Below are 18,327 nucleotides of genomic sequence, written 5' to 3'. Positions count from 1 at the left end.
TTCCCTCAAATGTAGCTTTGTGCTAGGTCCTGGTTCTGTAATCTTGTGGTATTCTCGGACACCTCTTACAATTGACAATGAATGTCAGTGGACTATTTGGTTGTTGTGAACATCAGAGCCCAGTTCAGTCCTAATTTTCCTGATGTCCATTCACACGCACTTTGCAGGTGAAGCCGATGGAAAGTCACCAGGAGTGGAAGTTCGGTTTCTTCATGAGCTTTCTCAGCTGAGCTCCACTTAAGTAAAAGTTAACTACCCTCCTCCTCCCCCACCACCTCCCGCACCCAGACTAGTACCACCCAGCTGAGGCATAACATTATTTTTAAGTTCATTTTTGTCTGAGGGGTTCACATGCAGCACAATTAGTCCCAGAGTGAAATTATAGCACAATCAAGCACTATGGTTAGCACAGTGCCAAGGACCAGGGTATGATTCCGGCCTTGGGTGACTGTGTGGAGTTTGCACGTTCTTCCCGTGTTGGCGTGGGTTTCCTCCAGGTGTTCCGGTTTCCTCCCACAGTCCGAAGATGTGCAGGTTAGGTGGATTGGCCATGCTAAATTGCCCCTTAGTATCCCAAGATGTGTAGGTTAGGGGGTTAAAGGGGTAAATACATGGGGTTATGGGTAAAGGGTGGGCAGGAGGGCCTGGGTAAGGTACTCTGTCAGAGAGAGTCAAGTGCAGATTCAATGAGCTGAATGGCCTCTTCAAAATTATAGAGATTCTATAATTCAAGGTGACCGTTTCTGATCCATTTTCGGACCAATGCCATCTTAAAATCTCAAATGCACCATGACTCAGAAATATTTTATGATTCTTTATTATCCTTCCCAATTAGCAATGCTACTGATATAATCCACATATTAACAATTCGTCTCCTAAAGTCATCTTGATACTTCAAGAACTTTAAATAAAACTTGCAATTTTAACTGTATTCATAACTTTTGTGGAAACGTAACAAATTTTGTAGTTCCTTTGGTTTCTGTTTGTGTTATTGGATGTAGTTTCATGACTTCAGGCTGCCAAGTGACTATGACTCTATGACTCTAAGTGATTGCATTAAAAATCTTCTCAAAGTAAAATAATCTAGATTTATTAAAACAAATAATAATACTGAAGTCAAAATGATTATGGACACCGGGCAATGACAGAAATATTTTACTTTCATTCTTTACTTAGAAAAAGAGAAACAAGAAGATGTATTCTGACCACAAAACTAAACTTGCATTTCTACTATATCCCTGTTACAGACGCCGTATCTGCTGGCAAGGTGTGTGTCTGAATCAATTATTATTTTCTGTAAGATTAATTCTAATCTTTACATGTTAGATCTGATTGGTCCCTGCTAACTGTATAGTGGATGATATCAGAAAGTTGACCCTAAATAAACCAGAATGATTTGTAAATTTGGTGTGTTGAAACCCTTTGATTCATTTGAGGGATGTGATCATTTGCTTTTTAAATGCAAGCCTTCTATTGTCATTAAGTCTGTTTTATTGTTAAAAAATTCTGCTCAGTAGTGTAAAAATTAGTCTCTATGTTTAAATCAGGAATTAATCCTCTTCATATTCCAATGTTGTTTATAAGATATATTGCCTCGGACATGAAGTAGTTAAAAGGAACTGTGTTGCAAACAATTACTAAATGACCAGTTATTTTTTCCGACTTTTGAAAATTAGTTATACTATCGGTACCTATGAATAGATAATAGTGAAAATCTTTTTAATTACTTTGTTTTTAGGTCGTACCTTTATTGCATAATGACCTTTCATGTGAGATGTCCAGATATTTGGGTAGTATCGATCCATGGTATAACAGCAACATCAACAGCCTGCGGGCTATGATACCGGAACTGGCTAGAATGGTAAGAGCAATTTGGATTTCATCCTTAATGATGTGCAATATGAAGTAAAAGGTTGTAGGAGAAAAAATGTAGCAGGCTACCTGTAAATTGTATGTTACTGGATATTTCATTTTATTTAGAGGATAAACAGTGACTGTTACGCTCATAGAATAGAATCATAGAATCTCTACAATGTAGAAGAGGCCATTCAGCCCATCGAGTCTGCACTGACTCTCCGGCAGAGTATCCCACCCAGGCCCTCTGCTCCACCCAATCCCCGTAATTCCACACATTTACCATGGCTACTCCATCTAACCTACATATCTTGGTGACCATTTAGCATGGCCAATCCACCTAACCTGCACATGTTTGGACTCGTACATAGAGGAGCAGGCTGAAACTGTGATTGTTGTTTGGAGGTCCACAACCTTTAATGTGTCTCTCCGTAAATTCCTTGCAGTGTTAATGTAAGCCTACTTGTGACTAACAAATAAAATAAAAGCGTGTACCTGTAATTGCAAAGACCGGGGGCGAGATTTTCCGGCCGCACTCGCCCCCAAGAGCAAAATATCCTGCCCGAGGTCAACGAACGTTTGCATGTTCTGTGTCCCACCCAGTATGATTCCCGTGGTGGTCGGGACGGGAAAATTCCACCCTGGGCTCCAGTTCTACCCTTCGCCACCTGACTATCCAAATTCTAACATTACTCGCATGTGAACACAACCCTTGCATGAGTAGCTTTGAAACTATGGCCTTTGCAGCATTATCAGAATGTGGAGTCTGTACTAGTACCAAGTCCTAATATCAGCAGACTGAATTCTAAATCAATTACATTGTAGTAGATGGATTCCAGTGAATTCAGTAGCCAATTCACTCGGTAATACTGATATTTTTTGAACAGGTTAACAAATTCATTACAATAGCATTCATTTACAATTATTGTTAAAGGTGATTTCAAGCCCATAATAATTTTAAACTGTTTCATTATTTTCACGGAGTATTGGTTCCTTGTGTGATCGCAATGTAAGCTGCAATGGAATGAAATCATACTGCAATTTTTACATTCACTTGTCATAAAAGAAATTTCTCTATTTTAACATGGGCATTATCTTTTGTTAAAAGGAATTAATATTTCCATTCAATTTCCAGATTAAACAATTTCATATTAATTTAAATCATACAATGTGGTTTCACCAGTTCAGTTCTGAGTCATTTGTTTGTTGATACGGCATTTGTTATGCATAGTGTTTAAGGTAATGTTAAAAGTTTGAGCTGCTGGTGTCTTCTTGATCAAAAGGCTATTTGTTTCATAATAGCCAAAGAACCAGTTCTGTCAGGCCACAGCTGTGTGACACAGGGTCCCCGCACCGGCCCCCCCCCCCCTCCGCAAGCATCAGGGTGACCCCCCCAACACACATAAGGGGAACGCCCCCCCCCCCCCCAATGGGGCTCCCTAGAGGGTAAGCCCCCGGCACAGCTCCCTGGCACTGCCAGGTTGGCAATGCCAGAGTGCCAGGGCACTGCCCAGGTATGACCTCTCCCTCTGTGGGTTATACTTAACTTATACCTGTTGACTGCCTAGTTTTTCTATCTGTGTTGTAAACCTCGCTGGTGTGACATTACATTGGCATGGTATGGATATTCAATGAGGGAGGAACATATAGCAAGGGAACCCCTTTCATTATATTTAAATATATGGCAATTTATTCAAGAGAGGTTCCTGCCCAAAATGTCACCAGTGAGGGGAGTGGAAAACTGGAAATCAAGGTCTCATTGGCGAGAATCTAGTTTTCCGAAGCTTGCGAGATTTTTTGCCCACATCACTTTTTGTGCTCATGGTGAACACGGGTACAAAATTGCTCCCGATGTCTGCAACACAAAAATAACGCAAAACCTTTAAAATTAATCATTTAAATGCATTTCATGTCTCGAGGCTTTTGATTTTAAACTATTTTAAACCTGTTGAAAAATGACAAATAAAGAATTGTTTTTCCATTTCTAGCCTGTTTTTAAGCTAACAGATATAACCACTTTCCACAGACAACATCATTTGGACAACAGTCCGGTGCGGACCCATTTGTTGTGGACGTCACATCATACTATGTACGAATGGGATATCAGCCTGTTTACTTTCAAATCTACAGTGTAACGGTGAGTACTCCAAGTAATATATTTTAATGAGTTACAGAATTCTTAAATCACATTTCTGTTACATTGACCCAAATTTGAACAGTGAGGATGCTGAGCGAGAGAAATATTTCAAAGTGCTATTTTTTCATAGACGGTTATATTTTGTAGAGTGGTCATCTGGATTGGTGTACAGTGCCATATTTTACCTCAAGTTGTGATATCTGGATTTCTGCAATATTCTGCCTGTGAGCTAAGGCTCCCGTGAGCGACTGACTGCGTTTGTGCTGAGCAGGAACGATTCAGTTTCACTTTACTAAACGCTTCTGTGCATCCGTTAGTCTACTCAACCATCCACAGCAAAACCCTCTTCTGAATAGGATGCCTAATTTGAGTATAAATTCTTTCAAATGGAGATTGGAAGGATGTTGGTTTAGCTTTGTGAACTATTCTTTCCATTTAAGGTATTCAGAGCGAATTCCTGCACAGTGGTTAGCCATTGCTGCCTTACAATGCCAGGGACCAAGGTTCGATTCCCTGCTTGGGTCACTGTCTGTGCGGGGTCTGCACGTTCTCCCTGTGTCTACATGGGTTTCCTCTGGATGCTCCAGTTTCCTCCCACAGTCATGCTCCTTAGATGCATTGGCCATGCTAAATTCTCCCTCTGTGTACCCAAACAGGCGCCAGAGTGTGGCGACTAGGGGATTTTCACAGTAACTTCATTGCAGTGTTAATGTAAGCCTACTTGTGACTAATAAATAAACTTTATAAATGTCATTGATGCTTTCTTAGTTAGGGACCAAAGTGGAAGATCTCAGTGAAATTGTATTTGTTATAATTAAATGTAATGTCTCTTTCTGTGTCACAGTTTACTTTTACAGATGAGACGGTTGAATGTGTGGATGACGTTTTTCTCATTCAGCTTGTTGCAGACTTTCCTCAATTAAAGTGTGCCAAAGGTGAATTATTTATGAGAAAATATTGGACACCTTGTTGCTATAATAAAATTATTAATGTGTTTACACATTGTAGAGAAGTGGTAGGCAACCTAGGCTAGTCTCCTTCATCTCAATGCATGATTGAAACTGGGCTTGTTCACTAACCGTGACCGCATGAATAAGATTAAATACATTTATTACGCATCAAATATTTCATAACCAGTAATAGAAAATACTCCATCATTCATATATTAATGAAACTGTCATCAACTTCAAATGGTGAAAACAGAAATATTTAGGCTTTGGACACAGAGGGAGCGCCCAGCTCTCTCAGTCAATGTTGTGAGCAATCAGCACGCACCTCACTTCACTTGCCCTGGCTCTACACTTCAGTCATACCAGTAGGAAAAAAAACCACGCAGATGGAAATAATCAGAATGTGCCAACCCTGCGCATGAGCAACGGTCAACAAAAATTCTCATAGGCCACACTCGGAACCCAGAAGAGTTGCATGTCACCCCCTGGGCCGCAGTTGCCCACCACTGTGATCAGATGGGGGAAGTTGGTGATGTCGTCCGATGTCACAGGACTAGCAATCCAGAAATCCAGGCTGGTACTCTGATGACATTGGTTCAAATCCAACCACAGCAGCTGATAATTTAAATTCAATTCAATTCATAAAATCTGGAACTGAAAGCTAGCCTCCTTAATGGTGACCATGACAACTATCATCGATTGTCGTGAAAACCCATCTGGTTCACAAAAGCCCTTTAGGGAAGGAAATCTATCATCTTTATCTGGTCTGACCTAAATGTGACTCCAGATCCAAAGCAATGTGGTTCCTCTGAACTGCCCTCTGAAATGGATTAGTAAACCACTCAGTCCAAGGACAATTAGGGATGGGCAACAAATGCTGGACTGGTGATGCCCGTTTCCCGTGAAAGAGTAAAGAATAGACAGCTGGTGCATTTCACTGTTGCAATGCTGCATTTCTATATTTTTGGACACCAGTTTAATGTGGTTAAACTGTGGGAATAGCTGTAAACTGTTACTATGAGCAAGATTTCTCTTTCACAAGTTTTGTCTTTGCTTGGTTTTAATATTATAATTCAACTTAATCTCATTTTTTTAATGACATCAAACCCAAAATCTGTCTGAAATGCAGAGAAGAAAGAAGTGAATTAACTTGGTATGGATTAGAAAATGGAGAGAGGTTTGCAGGGGCGGGAAGGTGGCACAGTGGTTAGCACTGCTGCCTCACAGCACCAGTGACCCAGGTTCAATTCCCGGCTTGGGTCACTGTCTGTGTGGAGTTTGCACGTTCTCCCTGTGTCTAAGTGGATTTCCTCCGGGTGCTCCGGTTTCCTCCCACAGTCCAAAGATGTGCAGGTTAGGTGCATTGGCCATGCTAAATTCTCCCTCAGTGTACCCAAACGTGCGCCGGAGTGTGGCAACTAGGGGATTTTCACAGTAACTTTGTTGCAGTGTTAATGTAAGCTTATAATAAACTTTAATCTGTTACGTGGCAATTTTCTTTCAATTAATTTTTCACCCATTACCAATGTATTTGCATTGTACATTGCTGGCAATGCCATCTACTGGTAGAAAGAGAACAACGGTGATGGTGTTTTGTTGGTTAAGTGACCAATTAACAGCAGTTACAGGAAAACATATGACCAATTGCCAGATACTTTCTGGGTCTATTTTGATCAGGGGTCTGATTAATTCCTGAGAACATTAGTACAAATTATTTTCAGTTTAGAATCGATTGAAGTGCCAAAATATACGTTCTGCTTTTTAATACCACAAAAGAATCAGAAGATTTTTTAAAAATTCATGGGCATCACTGGGTGGCCAGCGTTTAGGAAATTTTCACAGTAACTTCATTGCAGTGTGAATGTAAGCCTACTTGTGACTAATAAACTTTAATTTTATTTATTGCCCATCCTTAGTTGCCCTTGTTCAGAGGGCAGTTGAGAGTCAACCACATTGCTGTGGCTCTGGAGTCGCACGTAGGCCATGATGTGGAGATGCGGGCGCTGGACTGGGGTGGGCACAGTCTGAAGTCTCACAACACCAGGTTAAAGTCCAACAGGTTTATTTCGTAGCACAAGCTTTCGGAGCGCTCCGAAAGCTTGTACGACCAAATAAACCTGTTGGACTTTAACCTGGTGTTATGATACTTCTTACATATAGGCCAGACCAGATAAGGATGGCAGATTTCCTTCCCTAAAGAACATTTGTGAACCAGATGGGTTTTTCCAACAATGGTTTCATGGTGATCAATAGATTCTTAATTAATATTTTTTTTATTGAATTCAAATTCTAATATCTGCCATGGCTGGATTTGAACCCGGGCCCCAAGAATACTAGCTGAGTTTCTGGATCAGTAGTCTAGCGACAATACCACTAGGCCATTGCCATTAAACTGCTTCAATTAAATTTGGTGCGCCAAAATGCAATGAATCCTTATTATAAATGATTGCAATGAATGGGCTCCTCATACTGTTCACAGTGTGTCTCACTCAGCTCCATTCTTTCAAAATATTAACGATTCATTTGTCAGATTTGTGGTTGGCATTCTCTGCCAAGGGTCATCATTCTTGACCTTCCACCCCTGTCTGACCACCTTTTTGAGAACCATCTCACTCGGTGCACCATTCCTCAGATGATATGAACAAACAATCTGCTGCTAAGCATTTGCCAAATCCGCTCCAGGTATATTCCAGCGTGTTCTTGAATGATTAGGCTGTTGTAAACGGTGCGCTGTGTAATGCTGCACCTTTTAACCAAGATGTGATACCTGGCAGTAAAGTAATATACCTCTCGTGACACGACATTGTGATAGGGAGAAACTTTAATCAGGCAGATAAATGAAACATCACATTGACGTCGGCTATCAAGTGATATATTTCGAGCACAATCGATGTTGTAAACAAATGTAGATTTAAATTTGTCAGAAGTTTTTTTGTGGAAGATGTGGCCCTTGGTTATTTATGTTTAGCATTGTTACCTTTCAAGTGACTATTCAATTTCATACAATGATGATAAGAACAGCTTCACAATATTCTTACAGAAAGCACATTGACACGGAAAAGGGCAACATCAGACGGAACGTGGGTACAAACTGAGGTTACGTACAAAAAGGTAAGAGTCAAAACATCGTAGCCAATCAACAGCTGTTCATAGAATTATAGAATATGGAATCCCTACGGTACAGAAGGAGGACATTCAGCCCATCGAGTCTGTACCAACCACAATCTCACCCAGGCCCTATTCCCGTAACCCTCATTCACCCTAATAATCCCCCTGATAGTAGGGTCAATTTAGCATGGCCGATCAACCTAACCCACACATCTTTGGACTGTGGGAGGAAACCGGAGCACCCACAGGCAACCCACGCAGACATGGGGAGAAAGTGCAAACTCCACACAGACAGTGACCCGAGGCTGGAATTGAACCCAGGTCCCTGGCGCTGTCAGGTAGCAGTGCTAACCACTGGGCCACCATGCTGCCCTCTGCTGTTGTGTTGATCACATTGTGTGCAAATAGCTAAATGATGTTGTGTTGTTAAAAAAAGCAGACATTAAGAGATCTGCAAAATGAAATCTATAACGCAATGAAGAGTACTGATGGCCAAAACATTGTGTGATTGCAAGAAGAAATTAGATATAGCTCTTGCAGCTAAAGGGATATGGAGGGAAAGGCAGAATCAGGATAATGAATTTGATGATCATAATGAATGGCAGAGCAGGCTCACAAAGGGCCGAATGGCCTACTCCAGCTCCTATTTTCTATGTTTCTATATGTGAAAATGGTGACATTATGGTTACATTCCAATAGGAGTGATCCTATATTTCCAGCAGTTGCAGGGAGCACAAGTCAGAGACATGGGACTACCATGCGTTAACTCAATCAGTGACCCACACTCCCGGGAAGTGGTTTCCAGCCGGAAGGACAGGATCACTTCCCATGTGATCAGAATCTTTAATTATAACCGTAAAGAAAGGAATATAGACAATAGACCATAAAGAAGAAAATACCATTTCAACATAGTAAATGTGAGGTGTGTAGGATTGCGTAGACAGTCATTATTCTGGTAAGAAAGACTATTAATGCGATTTCCTTATCATTTAGCTAATTGCACACAAGGCCATTTGCTTTCATACAACTGATTTTACATTAATAAATTCCCGCATCAACCAATTGGCAGGAGATTACACTGAGGAGAGAGTTTCATATCACTGGACATTTTCACCGAGAAAGTGAACCACATGGCACCATTTACTGGGTGTACTTGGCTCTGACAGGTCCAATATGGAATGTGGTACGTCTGCTCTCACTCCACACTGAGAGTGTCACATGCCAGGCAGGTTAGGGTACTCTGGAGTCACCCAGGTCACACAGCTGAAGCTGGGATTTGACCCATTTCCTTGAGAAATCTAGAGTATGGTGTCAGTTTCTCACACTCAGCCACAGAGTTTTACAGCACATAAAGAGGCCCTAAAGTTAAAAAAAGTTTATTTCTAAGTGTCACAAGTAGGCTTACATTCACACTGCGATGAAGGCACTGTGAAAATTCCCTAGTCGCCACTCATTAAGAAGCATTGAAACACCATAGCATACAGGGCTATGGACCAAGTGCTGGCAAATGGGACTAGAATAGATAGGTGCTTGATGGCTGTTGCAGACACAATGGGCCAAAGGGTGGCAGAATGGCACAGTGGTTAGCACTACTGCCTCACAGCGCCAGTGACCTGGGTTCGATTCCCGGCTTGGGTCATTGTCTGCACGTTCTCCCTGTGTCGGCGTGGGTTTCCTCCGGGTGCTCCAGTTTACTGCGGATGTTGGAATCTGAAACCAAAAGGGAAAATGCTGGAAAATCTTAGCAGGTCTGGCAGCATCTGTTAGGAGAGAAAAGAGCTGGCGTTTCGAGTCCAGATGACCCTTTGTCAAAGGATCCTGTAGACTCAAAGCTTTGACAAAGGGTCATCCGGACTCTCAACGTCAGCTCTTTTCTCTCCTTACAGATGCTGCCAGACCTGCTGGGATTTTTCAACATTTTCTCTTCTGGGCCCTCGTCTTTATTGTTTGTCGAACGTATCCAAATTCACAGGAGAAACTGCAACCAATATTTTCTATTCGTTGTCACTGCAGATTGCTCTGAGCAGCAGGGAAAGCACGAGGAAGTTTACAAGTCGTTGCACTGGTTTAGTGATGAAAGCGATTCCTTCAAATGAGACTGAAGGTATGATAAGAATCTATTAGCTGCAGCCATGACTTGGTTTGCAATTCAGTTTCTTGGTTTTCTTTGTGCTGGTTATGCGGATGTATTAAAACCCTGACGCTTCTCATGTTTGTAGCTGCTTGACTTTAGAATTAGTTAATTTAAATATTATGATCACTCCTTCCAGCTCCGTTTCAATGGTGTCACATGCAGTTCAACAGCAAAACATCTGCAGGCGAGCTGTCCCCAGTTCTCTCCCATTTTTCTCCAGAAGAAACAAGATGTGGTGTAAAACAAAATGACTGGAAATCCTGACCAATGTATCGGCCTTGAAGTTGGTTCTCGGCAATTTTAAAATTATTCAACAAAAGCACATGACAACTATTTCCCCACAGAACATCCACCAGATCAAATCTATCAGTTTAAAACTTGTAGTTATTTTTGCCACCGAATCTCTAAAATCATTCCAGTTGCCAAGGAAACATGAAAATCAGGTACCGATGTCATCCATAGAATTCCTACAGTGCAGTAGGAGACCATTCGGCCCATTTGAGTCTGCACCAACTCTCTGAAAGAGCATCTTACCAAGGACCACCTTATCCCCGTAACCCTGCACATTTACTATGGCTAATCCACCTAACCTACACATCCTTAGAATGTGGGAGGAAGCTGGAGCACCTGGAGGAAACCCACGCAGACATGGGTAGAATGTGCAAACTCCACGCAGTCACCCAAGGCTGGAATCGAACCTGGGTCCCTGGCGCTGTGAAGCAGCAGTGCCAACCACTGTGCAGCCCAATCAATCAATTGTTAGCATTCTATAATGCCATCTGCAGTTTACTATTAACCTCTTGTTTTATTTAAATTTAATCTCGTGGCCTCAGTGTGTGTCTTTAATCTTGCACAGTCGAACAAAACCTATTTCTTCTGTCTCAGTCTGAGTAATTCTGATTCACTTGCACTTCCTTCCATTTGGTCTACTGTATTCACTGCTCCCAAAGCATCTTCTCTACATTGAGGAGACTAAAAGCAGACTGGGTGACCGCTTTGCGGAACACCTTCATTCAGGCCGCAAGCATGACCCCACTCTTACTGTTGCTTGCCATTTTAACTCAGCACCTTGCTCTCATGCCCACATGTCCGTCCTTGGCCTGCTGCAATGTTCCAATGAAGCCCAATGCAGTTGAGCACACTCATGAGGGACTCGATGGTGAGTTTGGCAACTTTAGACTGACCTTTCTCCTCCATCTTAAACCCCTATTTATAAATATTCCAGACGTGTAGTGTATCAGTGCAACCCCCATTTCCACCACCACCCCGCCCCCCCCCCGCCCCCCCCCCCCAGGCCATATATGTCTTCTGTTCTTAAGGTTGCTACTATGTGTTGCAATTTCTCACAGCTACGCCTCAATATCTAACACATTCTCCCTTTCTTCAGGTTCTGACGAAGAGCCAGTAGGTCACAAAACATTAACTCTGCTTTCTCTCCTCACAGATACTGCCAGACCTGCTGGGGTTTTCCAGCATCCTCTGTTTTTGTTTTTTATGACATTGTTTTGAAGAGATAAAAACTATTTCTTAAGATACAAGAAAGAACTGAATATATTTGTTGCTGTATATTGATGAGAATATAGCATTAGAGATGTTTCCAACAATACTCTCCCATGTTAACCTGTCACGATCAGTAGGAACAAATTTTCACTGTGCTGAACATTAGACCGGTGGTTCCCAGCTATCTCTCACTGGAGTGTAGGGATTTTGTGGCCTCACTCATCCAGGAACTGTAAAATCCCACCCGAGGTAGACGGACCTTCCCATGTTCCGCTCCTCGCCTGCTTCATTCGATTCCCGTGGCGGGCGGGCTGGTAACGGTCCGGCCATGATTTGACATTCTAAACGGCAGTGGCAACTGAAGCATTGCGAGAATGTATTCTGGCCCAACATGTGCATGCAATACACGGTTGTGAAAGAACCGATGTAAATAAGTGTGATACATTTTACTCTGCAAAAGACTTAATGATTTTGCAAGTGTTTTACAAAATCTGTTTGATGAAAGATGTAAGTTCCTTATGAAATTCCCAGCAGGAGCAGGCATCTGTATGGATATCAGGAAATAAAGAGAATCGAAGATGACCATTAAATTATTAAAACAGAAACCGCTGTTACAGGAATGGCACATTTATGATATTGTTTTATATGATACTATCTGAGTTCATGGAACAGTGGAAGTTAAGAAGCAAACATGGAACATCAGAGAAATAATAACTAAGATAACACTTAATTGAAAATAATGTTGCAGTTGTGGCTGTCACAAGATTAATTGAATTACAGAGCTAATCATCAGATTGAGCTAGTTATTGGCCAATATCAATGCTGCCAAAGTTAGGGCAGGATTTTGCGGCTCTTCTCACTGCCGGGATCATCCGGTCCCGCCGCCGGGATCATCCGGTCCCGCCGCTGGGATCATCCGGTCCCACCAAAGGTCAATGGACTTTGGCTGGGCCACTAAATTTCTCACGGCCGGTCCTGCCATGAAGGGACTGGAAAATCCCGGCCTTAATGGTTAGACTGAATTGGAGCCAACTTATTTTTTATTTGTTTAGAGCTAGGATGGCGGCTATTGCTTCTTGTTCAAAACCAATATCTGACCGGTTACATTGTGACATAAGTTGGTAGAAAATGCTCTCAGGACTGCAGGATGACTGGAAGATTGTATACCATGGTGATATAACTGAGTTTCACTAATGTGTAGCCATAAAATATTGTACAGTCCCATTTAATTTGGTAATCTCAATGCACTCCTGTTTTGCAGATCTTGTTTGCCTGAATGTAAATTTCTCGGAGGTAACGAACAAAATAAACTTATCTGGAAAAGTATCTTTGGTAAGTGTAAACTATTTTGCAACAGTAAATATGTCGAAAAATCATGTGAAAAGCTTTTCACAGCGGTACAGTGGTTAGCACTGCCTTATCACAGCGCCAGGGACCGGGGTTCGATTCTAGCTTTGGGCGACTGTATGTGTGGAGTTTGCATGTTCTCTCTGTGTCTGCATGGGTTTCCTCCGGGTGCTCCGGTTTCCTCCAACACTCCAAAGATATGCAGGTTAGGTGGATTGGCCATGGTAAATTTCCCCTTAGTGTCCCAAGATGTGTCGGTTAGGGGGATTAGCGGGGTAAATACTTGGGGTTACGGAGATAGGGCCTGGGTAAGATGCTGTATTGGAGAGTTGGTGCAAACTCGATGGGCTGAATGGCCTGCTTCTGTGCTGTAGGGTCCTATGATAATGGCTGACATTTTGGACTGCATTGACGAGTTATGTTGGAAAATTGTGCAGGTATTTTGTACTACATATATTCCATAAATAGCAGTGAAATGAATGAATGACCTGATAATTTGTTAATTTAATGCTGTTTTCCATTTCCCTGCTTCAGTTCATCCATTGCTGCAAGTCTGATCCATCTTTTTGTTCATCACGGAAAATTACACCACTTAAAAAAAAGCAGTTGAAAAAAATATTAAACATGCCAACCACTGCAGAGCCTGGAAATTATTGTTCAGTGCTAACTGTATAGGCTGCTAAATTTTATTGAAATGGATCACCTGTGCTAGTTTACACAAGGTGACTGAGGTATTACACTATGAGCAGTGTCCCTATCACCTTGGGAGCAAGACCACCTCTGCTTAACTCAGCAGGGGGACCAGAATCTCTATTACAGATTCTATGCAATTTTATGTAGTCCTGACAATGAAGATATAATAAGCATTAGTGAAGGTGGTTTAGAATGTTTTAACTGCCACGATGACAGCTTGTCCTGTGAGCAGCTTTGACAGAGGAACAGATCTGAGAGTATTCCAAGATATTTGACAATGTGGAGTCAAAGATCTAGCAGATGATAGTCAAATTATCAAGGCCTACATCTCTAATCCTTGGAATCTTTTCTTCATTGTCCATCTTCTTGCTGTGATCTCCAGAATTAAATATGTTACTTGAGAAGTCACCCAGAAGTGAATTGTTTGCTATTGTTTTCAGCAAAATTATCAATCTAGAACTGCTAATGTTGGTTAGTAAAACAAGCTGCAATTATTGGTTTTGTTCTTTGATGATCTGGATGATCCTTTTAAGAATTTCTAGCTTGACAACAAGTTTTAGTTTTTCAGCAACTGAGCTAATGCGCAAACTATCTCTTCCAGGCAGAGAATATCAAGATCAGAACATCTCACATCAAAATTGAAGTCCAGGATTGGTGTGGAAGATCCATGGTTGTTCATCTGGATAAGGATTCTCGGAGAATATATAAGGATGTTGTCAGGTAGGTTTACATGTTTAAATGTTTAACTATATTGACCATTTTAAACCTACCTCAGATGTAAAGCTGTTTACAAGAATGATGCTTGGGTGCCAATGGTTTCTAAAAAATTCAATCAATCCATTTGAATTCATAAGCAAATATTCAATTCCTCCAAAGGAACATTTTTCTTTGCTCCAGGCCTGCCACAGGTGTCAATGCCCAATAGTTGGAGACCAGGCTATCATTTATAGATCTATGGATATAGGCCAAACACGGGCAACTGGGACTAGCTTAGTGGTTAAAAATAAAGGGCGACATGGACAGATTGGGCCAAAGGGTCTGTTTCCATGTTGTAAACCTCTATGACTCTAACCTCTATGACCCTATCAGTGAGCTGCTGATAGGTTTAATCTTTGTAGTGCCGGTTTGTAGATCCAGGTTTAATCTTTGAAGTGCCGTTATTTGGATCCAGATAAGAAGCAGTCTTGGGGAAACATGGGTCTCCCAGTCAATAAGAAATGCTAAACTGAGATCCTGGGTGGAATTTTCATGCCCTGTCCACCACGGGAAACGTTGTGGGCGGGGAGAGGACCATGCAAAGGTCCGTTGACCTCGGGCAGGATTTTCCAGTCTTGGAGCGAGCGTGGCCAGAAAATCCCACCCCCTTATCTCCTCTCTCAAGCAGGCGCGGAGATCCTGTGGCACTATTTCCAAGAAGAAGCAAGGAAGTGTCCCAGCCAATATTTTTCCCTGAATCAAGTTCACAAGATGGGATATCACATTGCTGTTTGTGGAAGTGTTCCCCTGCGCAAATTGGTGCCACAGATTACGGGAATTTAAAAGCAGTTCATTGACTGTGAAGCACTTTGCGATGGCTGGCAGCATGTGAGGCACTATATAAATGCAGGCTTTTCTTTCCCCCTCCACCCGCAGTGAGCAAACATCTGAGGCAGTGGCCATGCCCAGAGCTCACTGAACACATTTCAATCAACTGAACCTGAACAAACAATGAACCCAAATTCTCCACATGAATACAAATCTTAAAAGGCCCTCTTCATTTCCTCCTCGTTTTCAAGGAGCAGTTAGATATAGCTCTTGAGGCGAAGGGGTTCAAAGATATTGGGGGGAGGGGTGGTGGAGGGCGGGATCAGGCTATTGAGTTGGATGACCAGCCATGATCATAATGAATGGTGAAGCAGGCTCGAAGGGCCGAATGGCCTTCTCCTGCTCCTTTTTCAATGCTTCATTCTCCTCTTCGTCAGAGAGTAAAATCCCAAGTTGGACAGGCATACCCCGATTCCGTTCTGTATTTGGATGGATTTAACCTTAACTCTGAGGTTCAATTTGACATTTTAACAAGTATAAGGAAATGAATAAAAGCAAAATACTGCGGATGCTGGAATTTGAAACAAAAACAGAAAATGCTGGAAAATCTCAGCAGGTCTGACAGCATCTGTGGGGAGGGAATAGAGCCAACATTTCGAGTCTGGATGACCCTTCGTCACAGCCCTGACGAAGGGTCATCTAGATTGGAAACGTTGGCTTTATTCTCTCCCCAAAGATGCTGTCAGACCTGCTGAGATTTTCCTTGGGTAGATAAGGGAATGAATGGTCAATTGTTTGAATTTAAGAGTTTGAGAAATATGGCTTATTGGTTTTATTTTTCTAAATGACGCAGCATTGAAGTCTCGCCTTGCCTGGAACCTGGATACAACCTCCACAAACTGAGGTCATCGAGATTCAATCACCATGAAACTGAGAATGTTGGATTAACTAAGTACATGCCAAAGCGTCTGCTGTTACCAATCAACACCTTCGCAGGTATCCTGTAACTAACTGATTCAACCTGGGAAGCAGTTTGCTTTATTTGAAGAAGCCAGTGATGTGGGAGCTGCGGGAACGGCAGTGCACAGACACAATTAAAAGTCCAGCCGTACAGGAGTACGATTTATTGTTATGCATTATTTAAGAACAATTGGGCTGAACAATATTATAGACGTTTCCTTCGAGGCTGGAAGCCCAAAGGAGGAAAAGTGAATCGGATGAATGGTGCAGACACTGATTGGAGGAATTCAAAGCTGATGGGAAGTTAACAGCGGCACGTTGTAGGAGAGGGCTGTCGCTGTTGAAGCAGACTTTTCATCTGGAGATGATTTTTGACACTATAATCTTACATTTCATTTTTTTTTTAATCTGTACCTTAAGTGCTGTGAGCCACAGGGTAATGGAAGGTGCAGGGAGGTGGGATTAGAAAGGGCACCTGGGTGAGCTCAGGCTGGCATGGACAAGATGGGCTGATTGGCCTCCTTCTGTGCTATGCCTTTTCTATGGTTCGAGACCTTGACACTGGGGTCAAATGGGGGTCCCGACCCTGTGCTGTGTTGGGAGTAGTGGCTTCTTAGTGGCCAGAGGGTTCAACTGTCATCCAATGAAGATGGCAAGCAGACTCTTGAAGCTGGATAGCCAATCGGCGGCCCTCCAGCGTGGAAGGAGTTGTAGCCTGTGTCGAAGGAAAAGGGGAGAAGGTGCGGCTTTGTCTTGAGGTGTGCTCCTAACAAATCTGAACTGAAAAGTGACCTCAGCTGCTGGGTCACTAATGTGGGGAGAGAGCCCTTCAACAGGACAGTCTGTGGCGATAGCCCTGTGAGCAGGAGGAGCTCAAAGTAGGCTTGCCAACCCTCCAGGATTGACCTGGAGTCTCCAGGAATCGAAGATCAAGCTCCAGCACACCCGCTGTGGACAATCCTGACAATAGGAAGGCAATGCATCATTAGGATGGATGTGTTGGCTGACTAATGGCTAGAGTGTGAGGGTAAGTCATGTAATAAAACCTCCAGGAATAGATTTAACCACAACCCTACCTCAAAGGCATCCTGGGGTCATGGGTCCTGGTTTGCTGTTAGGTTGTCTCCAGTCGGTTTCTGATAATTGGCATTAATTGGCCGTTAAGGTTATCCTGACAAACAACCAGCTGCTTCTGGGTGGGTAGCTGCTCCCCCCCCCCCCCCCCCCCACCCCGAACTAGACACAGCAAAATGGCTGAGGGGCAGGATGGTGTCAGTAAAAACATTACACACCTGCTCACCTCCATTCTCCCTCCTCCCCAATATCAGGGTAAGAATCCCGTCCTGTGCTTCGAGTTATTTGTCTCTGCAAACAAAACTTGCAACATTTTGCTGTCAAAAGTTTGTCACATAAGTTTCAGTAAAGACGGTAAGCGCAGCCCAAAATGAATTCAGATCGTCAAGGTAAAATCAACCCCTATAAATGGAGGTGTTGTGAATGGAGTTTATAACCGTCAGTAGTATTCACCCACAATCTGAACCAACCACTATAACAAGTCAGCATTGAACTGTTCTTTTAATGCAGTGTATAATGAAATCCCGAGAAATTGTGCGTAGTCAGATGGCGCTCCGATGGCCTATGTGAGGATGCACACATTTTTGGGAAGGCTTGAATAGCTGTTCGGTCTGTCACTGGGGATGATATATTTAGGTGGTTACCCTGTCTTTTACTTGAACCACTCGAAGGTGAACCGCCATTGGCTAGCGTCGGGATCTTCTGATCCTGCTGTTGTCATTGGAGTTCCCTGTCGAATGCATACCTCACCACTGGCAGGCGTGTGCCTTCAGCGGCACCAGAAGATCCTGTCGGCATGACCGGCTGGAAGTTTCCAGACAATGAATACATTCAAGGCTGAGATAGACAGACTTTTGAGATACTGGGGAGTCAAAGGTTATGGCAAGAAAATGAAGTTGAGGACAAGACCAGATCAATCATGCTTGAGAAGACTATATGGTATATTCCTACTCCTAGTGTCTTACAGATGCACCATAGAAAGAATGCTTTCTATGGTGCATCTGTAAGAAAAATACAAGAAGAATATTTTCAGCAAAAAAAGTCCT

General features: G+C 42.6%; 1 protein-coding gene across 1 annotated transcript in view; it reads left to right on the top strand.

The window, feature by feature from the left end:
• pik3r6 (phosphoinositide-3-kinase regulatory subunit 6) overlaps nucleotides 1–17,377 on the top strand; it is a 53,033-nt gene extending 35,656 nt beyond the window's left edge. Inside the window, exons 12-20 of the mRNA XM_078225470.1 lie at nucleotides 1,177–1,267; nucleotides 1,739–1,861; nucleotides 3,881–3,991; nucleotides 4,836–4,926; nucleotides 7,982–8,052; nucleotides 10,063–10,153; nucleotides 12,945–13,015; nucleotides 14,325–14,443; nucleotides 16,101–17,377. Of these exons, the coding sequence (XP_078081596.1) occupies nucleotides 1,177–1,267; nucleotides 1,739–1,861; nucleotides 3,881–3,991; nucleotides 4,836–4,926; nucleotides 7,982–8,052; nucleotides 10,063–10,153; nucleotides 12,945–13,015; nucleotides 14,325–14,443; nucleotides 16,101–16,254 (922 nt within the window). The 3' untranslated portion in view covers nucleotides 16,255–17,377. The remainder of the gene's footprint in view (nucleotides 1–1,176; nucleotides 1,268–1,738; nucleotides 1,862–3,880; nucleotides 3,992–4,835; nucleotides 4,927–7,981; nucleotides 8,053–10,062; nucleotides 10,154–12,944; nucleotides 13,016–14,324; nucleotides 14,444–16,100) is intronic.
• Nucleotides 17,378–18,327: the final 950 nt, after the last annotated feature.

Source organism: Mustelus asterias, chromosome 12 (assembly GCF_964213995.1).
Source record: "Mustelus asterias chromosome 12, sMusAst1.hap1.1, whole genome shotgun sequence".
NCBI classification, from domain to species: Eukaryota; Metazoa; Chordata; class Chondrichthyes; order Carcharhiniformes; family Triakidae; genus Mustelus; species Mustelus asterias.
Note: the sequence above shows the minus strand (reverse complement) of the source record. Positions and strands in the feature narration are given on the sequence as shown.